This window comes from Pocillopora damicornis, chromosome 5, assembly GCF_964200805.1.
Source record: "Pocillopora damicornis chromosome 5, jaPocDami1.2, whole genome shotgun sequence".
Lineage (NCBI taxonomy): Eukaryota > Metazoa > Cnidaria > Anthozoa > Scleractinia > Pocilloporidae > Pocillopora > Pocillopora damicornis.
The window spans coordinates 1,969,553-1,978,771 of NC_142674.1; the positions used below are offsets into that span (position 1 = coordinate 1,969,553).

General features: G+C 39.4%; 2 protein-coding genes across 3 annotated transcripts; one reads left to right on the forward strand and one right to left on the reverse strand.

Annotated features, from left to right (window-relative positions):
* Positions 1–2,443: 2,443 nt before the first annotated feature.
* On the reverse strand, positions 2,444–7,337 carry LOC149044688 (uncharacterized). 2 transcript variants are annotated; one of them, XM_089206648.1, is made up of 4 exons: positions 7,212–7,337; positions 6,381–7,060; positions 5,834–5,937; positions 2,444–4,920 (listed from the first exon to the last, which is right to left on the reverse strand). In XM_089206648.1, exons 2-4 carry the CDS (start codon positions 6,705–6,707, stop codon positions 4,908–4,910), a joined length of 444 nt encoding a protein of 147 aa, XP_089062774.1. In that variant the 5' UTR covers positions 6,708–7,060; positions 7,212–7,337; the 3' UTR covers positions 2,444–4,907. The 2 variants fall into 2 exon arrangements, with proteins under 2 accessions (XP_089062774.1, XP_089062773.1); XM_089206647.1 differs by lacking the exon at positions 2,444–4,920 and adding an exon at positions 4,969–5,062.
* Positions 2,499–5,821, forward strand: LOC149044689 (uncharacterized). The gene is made up of 2 exons (XM_089206646.1): positions 2,499–3,338; positions 4,852–5,821. The coding sequence occupies exons 1-2, from the start codon at positions 2,499–2,501 to the stop codon at positions 4,948–4,950; spliced, it is 939 nt and encodes a 312-aa protein (XP_089062772.1). The 3' UTR covers positions 4,951–5,821.
* Positions 7,338–9,219: the final 1,882 nt, after the last annotated feature.

The window sequence follows — 9,219 nt, forward strand, 5'->3', positions numbered from 1 at the left end:
AGTAAACATTTTGTGTGGACCAAGAACTTTAACCTTACATGTACATCCTAGAAGAGAGGATTACAAGCAAGTACCCTGTTTGATGTGAATGCAAACCTCAGTTTCCTTGGCCTCAGAAGGGTCCCCTTTTGTGTTTATACATGACTTATTTTAGACTCAATGTACATGTACTCACTGCCAGGTTTCCTGTGCATGTATAATGCGTAGTACGATATTAGGATATTCAAACCTATAGTAAAATAGGTGATTGAATGTCGTCTTTATTCTACAGCACAAGGTCACACAAGCTGAAACGGATGAATTTTTGCCAAAGAGCGTATTTCCATTTAAATATTGTTCCATTTATATATTGTTTATGGCGGTTATGCTTCAATTAATAACACTTAACCTATTTTTTCATGTGGGACACCCCCAAAGGTTTACCTTATCCGTGAAAATATAGTGCCAGAGGAGCTTATCTTTATTCTTAACCTTTTTAACTCTTAGAAGTGATGAACAAGTAACTTCTCTCTATCTATACAATATCCAGGAAACAAATAATGAGAATACTCAAACTTATCAGCTAGAAGTTATTGTCTTGATCTATCACCGAATTCTTGTTGCTTGTTTGCAAGGAAATGTATGGCAGTTAGAAGGGAGAGTTAACAATCAGATCTTAAGAGCTAAAGGGTTAAATGGACCACCCCCTCCCCTCTCCTTCCTTTTAACCCATGCTCACCCCCAGCCATCCACTACTGTAAAATTAACAGATGACAGCTATGATTTTCACCAAGGAAATAATGAGGGTCACTGAGCACTCATTTGCCAAACATTACGTCTGCCCTGCCGGCTAGGTTGAGAATTTTTCATTTTCTTGAAGTTTCTGTCTCAGTAGGGCTCTGAAACTTCTGATTTAAAGTGGCAATAGACACAAGTTTTCCTAGTGTTCCTACGATTTACGAAAGTGAGGGAGGAGGGTGGGGAATTGCTTATTCGAGGGGCGCGCTTGTTTGACATTATGGCCTAGTAGGTGGGTACTTATTCGGGAGGGGGGGGGGGGTTTGGTGCTTTTTATAACGTGGGCGCTTATTTGCCAAACTTTTAGTAGAGCATGGTCAATGAATGTAGACTCGCAGGTTACTTCCCACCTTCGCGGGTGTCCTTCGGGAAAAAATTCGTACGCACGCTAGTTTTACTAAATTAAGCAACTTTTCTTTTAAGGAAGTGTCAAGAGCCAGTAAGGCGTCAAACGACCGAAGATTCTTCCTATCGGGTATCGGATGCTGCAGCACGAGCAAAATAGCTGCAGTTTCATTCACAAGGCATCAATCAACTAATGTGTGTCGGGCTTTTTCGATATTCTGATTGGTTGTGTAGATGTCACAAACAATTTGCGTCACGCCAGGAGATTATCTGGCCCCCTGAAACCGCAAGCCAATAGGACAATGGGACCTCCTGGCGTCAATGACGATGAATCAAGATTGCCCGGGAAAAGTAACCCATTGCAGACGTTTTTTTTATCTCGATCGCACACAGTGGATCGTTGAGGAAACGACACAATAATGAGCAAAGCTGCCAAAGGCAAAGAAAAAAACCCGCGGCAAAAATGGAAAAACCGCAAAATGAGCCGAGGAGCAAGACAACGAATCGACATACAGCTTTCAAAATTACGATTCGAGGTGATTTTTATTGCTTTTGTATCAAGGCTGGTACTTGCATAAAGAAAAGGATCCTTGTTTTTAACATCATGTATGGCAAATTTCGGTTGGACGGCGATTTCATTGTTGATCCGTGGAGGCAATGCAGAGTTTTCATTGCTTACGATGGTAGACGGTTTGCCGAAAAACTGGATCGGTACATTACCACCATTGTGCTCAAAGACGGGACACGCTGCAAATAAATAATTTGAAAAAGTCTTTTAGCATACTAGATTACGCACTTAGAGTGTTTTTCAAGGCCTTTCTTTTATATGAAATGTTTTTTCAATATTTCAACACTTTCCCGCCCGGTGCATTGCGTAAGTTTTAACAAAAGGTCAAAATATTAGGTCTCTACAAGGCCCACAGCGAATTGATAAAGGCAAAAAATCAGTTAAAAATAAAAGAAACCGCCATCCATTTTTCGAAAACCTCTCGTGATTTAAGTCCTTTGAGTGCAAGGCCTTCTTTACAAAGCATGTGGAACTAATAAGAAGAAACCTCTTGGGCATATCCTCAGACTCGTCTCTTTTCCCATCGAAATAACCCAAGAAGTACTGGTTTTCAACAGAACAATTTTCAAGGTTTTCCTCAGGGAAGTCAATCTCCGAGTTATTTAAAGACGATTGAATAGTCGCCGCCATCATTACGCATTCTTGTGTCTTACTGTATTTAAATGTCATCCTTTCGCGGGCTTTCGCAATATTCGCGGGTTTAATCATTTCCCCGCTGACCAAAATTAACGTGTACTCTTACCCTCGATGAACGCCTTCGATACAACGCCATCTAATCGAGCCTGACTTCCGTAAGGAAAGGTAGACAATGCTTCAGAAGTTTGCTGAAGAGTACACTGAGGCAATAACCCTGATCTACTATTGTGCTAGTTTCCTTCTAACATTCTTCGTCTTTATATTTGGAACCATTTACTTGTGGTGCAAAGATCAAAGGGACCAGCAGAGGCGGCAATGGCGTCAGTTCGCGGAAAGAATTTACGAAGATTACAACAGTCTGAGAGAAAAAAATATCCCATTGAAAATGTTAAAGGTAAAGACAACTTTTGAAAATCTGCGTATTCACTCTAGAGTAACTGGCCTTGATGTTTTGAGATACTGGCTCGCTGATGATCGCGATCGAAATGTTTTGAGTGAATCACCCCCGCTGAGGGGACTTCGTGGAGACCTCCACGTGATCTTCTTGCAGTTAAATTCCTGCTCTTCGTTGATCCATTTAGGGGCAGTGCCAAAAAATACAAAGGAAGAATTGAAATATGTAGTGGAAGAATTGGGGAATCTAGCAAAACCTTTCTTAGCAGGTGAAAAACTAAAGGTCGCTTTGAAATGCCTTAAACATTTCAGCAGGGACACACCAGATGCAGAAACTACAAAAAGAGTGCTTGATCAGCGACTTGAAGAAATTGTTCCGTATGTAAACAGCCTAAAGTTAGCTGAGCAAATTAGCATCGAATTTTCGTTTAATGAGAGCATGCCGAACACTAATTATAATTTCCTCGTGGGCCTCCATAAAATTTTAGAAGGGGAAGAAGGGAAGATCACTTTTGTCAGAAAGTTGAAAGATCGACATGCAGTGCAACCTCTAAACTTGATCGACCCTATCGGCGTCAAGGATAGCGATAAGTTAGTTCTCGCAAAGGTGTTGCACGAGGTACGTTATTATATTCATTATGTTCAGAGCAACGGAGAGTTAAATAAGATTCGTGGAGTAAATCCATCAGATAAAATAGAGAGACTACGTCAGGTTTATATTGAAGTGACAGAATCATCAGTGGTCAAAAATACATTTAAAGAGCTATTCTCTAGATGTATAGATGATCTCAAACGAGTTGCGGATAATCCACCAGAACATCTGTTAGATGATAATTTTTCTAAAGAGTTCACTGAGTTATGGGAAAAAGTGAAGAAAACTTTTACAATTAAAGCTCAGCAGCGTCGCAACCAGAGAGAAACTCTTGTATGAAGTTTAAAGGATAGAACAATTCCTGCATTTTACTACCAATTAAGCATCATAAGAAAGATGTTGGCAGTTTTTAGACTGGTACAATGCATTTTTAGATAGTAGTCTTTTTGTCACTATTGTTTGCATTATGCTTATTTTTAATAATAGTTTTCTGCACTTTAGGCACAGCCAATATTAAACTTTTATACCCTAAGATTGACCAGCATCTAGTTTCTCCTTACAATGATATTGCTGAATCATTCATCTAAGGTCATGAGAATTAAAGAAATGATCACCAACTAAAGAAGCTCTTGATTGTTAAACAAATTCTCTTTGTCAGCATAATAGGAAATGTATAGAGAACAGTGTGGAGAAAATGCTGACTGATGTTAGGGTGTAAAGAGTTAATAATATTTACCCATTCCTTATTAGGCTTGAAATATTAGTTCCTGGGCACTTATTCAAAATTCCGGCTGCAGGAGGGGGCTTTATGGAAGAAGGACACTTAATTGAAAGGGGGGTGCTTCTCAAGTTAGCACAGTAATAGGACAAAAATTTAATGAAAAGGTAATGCACATGAAGGAACTCTTTTAGCACATGGAGATAGAAATCACTGGAACTAGGAAGAACTATTCTCCTGTACTGATTCCTCTTTAGTCAGCACTTAAGAAGTTGTAAATAAAGTGGCAATAGAAACAGGTTTTCCTTGTGTTCCTACTATTTACGAAAGTGAGGGAGGAGGGTTGAGGGGGGGTGCTTGCTTTTGCAATGTGCTGATTTGTCACTCTGCCTTGGCGTTCCGCTAGTATACTTTGCTATTTTGCCATTGCATTCTAGTATTCTTCAATTTTGACATTGGGAGAAGCTGTTTTGCTGTTGTGATTTGTCATTTTCATAGCATGCATTTCATTATGGTGTTTTGTCAAGGTAACATGCAGTTTGGCATGACACTCAGAAACGAGTTTTGTACAAGATGAATTATTTCCCGCCAAAATTATAATTACGTTAATATATTTCCTCCCTGTCTCCCTGTCTTGGTGGGAAACATGGTGGCTCTTCATGAAAGAGCGGTGAATTTATAATTATTAGAAGAGGCAACCTGTCTTATTAGGCAACGCACATCCCAGGGTCCCAAGAATGGTCCTCCAAGGTATGGTGCAATAGCCAATGCAGTGAATGGATGACAGACGAGTACTGGAAAAATTTTCGAAATTTATTTCAGCCGTACATGGCTTGTGCAAGGTCAATCAGTTTCTCAAGCAGCAGCAGTCAGCGTCGTCAGCTCCAGCTACTAAAAGGAGGAAATGGAACACAACAGTAGTGTTCTTTAAACAAGATACATGGACCCACAAATTTTTTTGTCTGGCAGATAAAGAGCAGATGGCAGTTCCTAGTAGATCATTTAAAATCCAGTTGCAACAGGCTGGTGCAGGCTGCAAAAAAATTTGCTTCAACAGCAAGGCCCACATAATGGAAGTCAAGACAAAGCTAGAAGAAAGCTACTCTAAGTTAATTGCTGGTGGAGGGTTTGAAATACTTCAATGAGGTCTGAGCCCTTCTGAATTAAGCATTATTCCTCCTCCAATTCAGGTAGACTGTACACTATTTATGCAACTGTGCAGGATTGGGACAAGCAATCACCTACATAAGATCTGTACAATGCAATCGGAACCAAGATCCCATTGAAGTAGTTTTAGAGGATTGCCAGGTGTGTACAATTTTACGGGTTAAGATTGTATACTACTTGTGCAAACATTGTAGTGATATGAATTAGTGACAATCTGATATCAGCTTGATTACTATGTGTGTGATATGTGATATGAATGAAGAAAGTGACTGCAAAGGCTAAGATTAAACAAATGGTAAAAGGCACAGCATATGCTACAGATATCTGAGGAAGCGGAAGAGTTAGCCAAGACCTAATACAGCTTCAAGTGTTATGCAAACATCCCAAGTGCATCCATAATGTAATAGTGCACGGTTCTAGTACTTACCATCATTCTTATAGTAAACCTGTATGAAGTTATCTGAAATCCAAGTGGGTATCACAAGAACATGCTTGAAAATGTCTGCCACTTGCCTTTGCAGTCACTTTCTTCATTCATATCACTACTTTGTTTGCACAAGTAGTGTTAATGCAGGGTGTAATGTTAAGGGAAGTTTCATTTTCATCAATGTTAATCACACAATAATGTTGTACTTACAGCTCATCATCTTTGCAGCAGACATCCAAGTGCTGTCTGACATGAGTTACTGGAATCTCTAAGCTACAGTTAATACAAGCAACCTTTGGAACATCCCCAGAATCCTGCTTGAAAAACACATTACATGTAGTAGTCAAGCTGATATCAGATTGCTGCTCTCAAAAATGTTTCAAAAGTTACCAACAAGTGGCTCTAAGTGTTAGGTTTGCAGGAAAATAAAACAAAATAGAAACACCTTGGGGAGGGTTTGGTTGAGTGACTTGAGTGAGTTATTGAGAAGTGTAACTATGCAGCTGCACTATTGTTTTCAGTCTCTACAACAATGGCTACACTCAGAAATTACACTTATAAAAGTTTGATTAAATTGATCCCAGTACTCTCTTTAAAATAGTGCAAATTCGGAGGAAACATTGTCAGCCAACATGGCATCTTGTCACGTGATTGCAAACCAAAAATAAACCTACAAATATCTTCTTCATTTTTTTAGTTATAAAGTCAAGGCGGTTTGTCAAATAGATACAATCTAAACCTGTAAAATTGTACACACCTGGCAATCCTCTAAGACCGCCTTGATGGGATCTTGGTTCAGATTGCACTGTACAGGTCTTATGTAGGCGATTGCTTGTCCCAATCCCGCACAGTCGCGTAAAAAGAGTACAATGTATCCTGAATTTGGAGGAATGATGCTTAATTCAGAAGGGCTCAGACCTCGTCGTAGTATTTCAAACCCTCCACCAGCAATTAACTTAGAGTAGCTTTCTTCTAGCTTCGTCTTGACTTCCGTTGCGTTGGCCTTGCTGTTGAAGCAGATTTTTTTGCGGCCTAGACCAGCCTGTTGCAACTGGATTTTAAATGATCTGCTAGGGACTGTCATCTGCTAGACGGAAAAATTCGTGGGCCCACGTATCTCGTTTGAAGAACACCACTATTGTATTCCGTTTCCTTCATTTAGTAGCTGGAGCTGACGACACCGACTGCTGTCACTTGAGAAACTGGTTGACCTTACGCGAGTCGGGTACGGCTGAAATTAAATTTCGAAAATTTTCTAGTACTCGTCTGTCGGTTTCCCGTCCGTTCACTGTACTGGCTACTGGTGCACCGTACCTTGGAGTACCATTTTCGGGACCCTGGGATGTGTGTTCTCTAATGAGACGGGTTGCCTCTTCTAATACTTATAAATTCACCGCTCCTTCATGACTAGCGGCTAAATACAGGAATGGCTCCGACCTGTAATTGAATGATTAAAATAGTAAAAGTTAATAAGTTATATCTTAACTCTTTGCCCGTGAGTATTGTTAACCGCGTGTCTCGAAGCGGAACAATGAAATATCAATGCTAGTGAAAACACCGATGTGTCAAACAAGAAATGATTACTTACGTAGCGAAGGGAAGGCAGCTTTCTAGTTCAGCGATATTCCGGCGATGAAAAAGTCATTTGCTGACTGGCTCCGCTGACTAAGCTCATATGGTCAGTTCAGGCGGACGACTAGATACAGGAGCCATTCCTGTATTTCACCGCTGACAGGAATAGCTCCGACTCAAACGTTTATTTTAATAATTTTTTTTACAATTTTTTAAACAATTTTTTAAAAAAAGTTGTAAAATTTAAAAGTAAAAAAAGTGAGCAGAGGCGTTTCGTCTAACTGTCATAAACTTCTTCAGGAAGTTTTCAAGTTAACACTAAATGCCTATATTTATAAGTCATTTTTATCGGGACTGGGGAGCTGTTTAAAACTGAAAAAGCGACACAAGGATGGGTAACGGTCAAGAGTTCAGTGAAGCGATGTCAGAGAATGGAAGTATCCAACTTTCGAGTCAAAATGATTACATTTCTCCTTTGCCTATGTTGTCTAGCAAAAGCTTTTCCTTTTCTAGGTCTAGTGGAGTTGTAAGAAATTACCAAGCAAAATTAATCCGCGACTTTCTTCCTTTTGGCGTTGTGCAAAAACAGATGAAGAGCCCGATGAATGGATTTGTCCTTCATGAGAACAATTACCGAAGAAATCAGTTTTCCACGAAAAAAAACTCCCTCGATAGCGGCCAAGCCATATTTCTCCAGCAGAGCATACTGTAAATTAAAAACATCGGTCGCAACGTCACGCAACATTGCGTGATTTTCCAAACGTGACATGCAGTTGCTGCAGTTATTTTAAAACTTAGAAACAACATGGCCCTGTAGTAATAAAAGAGGGCTTCACTTGCAAGCACTGTAGACTTCAACATAAGAAGAACCTAATAAATCGCTCTTTCAGTTTTATCTCAGTGTATAAATTATTTAGCTAATACAAAAAAAAAATTAACTAGACCCTGTGAGCAGGGTAACTGGGATACCTGGATGGTACTGGATCCTTGGAATCAAGTGTAGTGATACTACGGGTGTCGGACTAGTATACTGAAATAGTGCGCTTAAGTCTGGCCAAGGGCATACACCTATTTCAAAACATAGGCATGCTATGCATCCAAGAGTTACTTTTTTGTAAGGTGGGTGGATTACTTGAAACATTGTGAGTGATGTCTACATTCTTAGAAAAGGAGAGAAGAATATTAATGAGGGAAAGAATGAAAATGTCGAATTACCTCACTCACAGGTATTTTGAGGTAGATTATGTGTGTATTGCGAATAAATGTAACCAAAAATAAACTGTATTGGTGCCACGGATACCTGTGAGTACAAAATGCGGACAGCATACTGCAGACCGGATATAAAATATAGACTGCAGACTGCAGAGTGGGTACAAAATGCAGACTAAGAATCTGAAGATCAGAAAATACAACGGATACACAGGGTATGAGTAAGTTTTATTGATATTAGGAGAAAAATGTTCATATTTCGAAATATTTATGGTTGTAAATCGACCATACTTCGTTCCCTATACTATTCCTTATAACGTGTTCAAATTTCCAACAGTTTCTCTCGTAACTTAACACCGAGTCACACAACGCGTGACGTGTTCATAAATTAATCGTTGGCTTTTTCTCGAGACGTGAGCTTGGGCCACCTGTGACAAGACAATTGCGTAAACAATATTTAACATAACAACATTATACACAAAAAAACACAGGGTTTTGGATCACTTATTTATTAAAAAAGAATATCCATACAACTACAATGAAAACAAACATAAGATTCACCTTTCCGATCGTGAAATTAAGACCATTCGTACTGTTATCGTAGCTACGTTCCTTGCCATCAAGTGAATCCAACATGTCGTCTTTCTTCACAAGCAGTTTGCATCCACTATAGTTATGTTCTTCAGTCTCACGGTAGTAGTGTTGTTCAATAGATTGCATAGAGTATATGCAGTTTGGTTTCAGATTTCAGATTTTGCTTTTTACGACAAGTGAACGTTTTTCAACTAAGACATTGGCATACTTAGCATACAAGG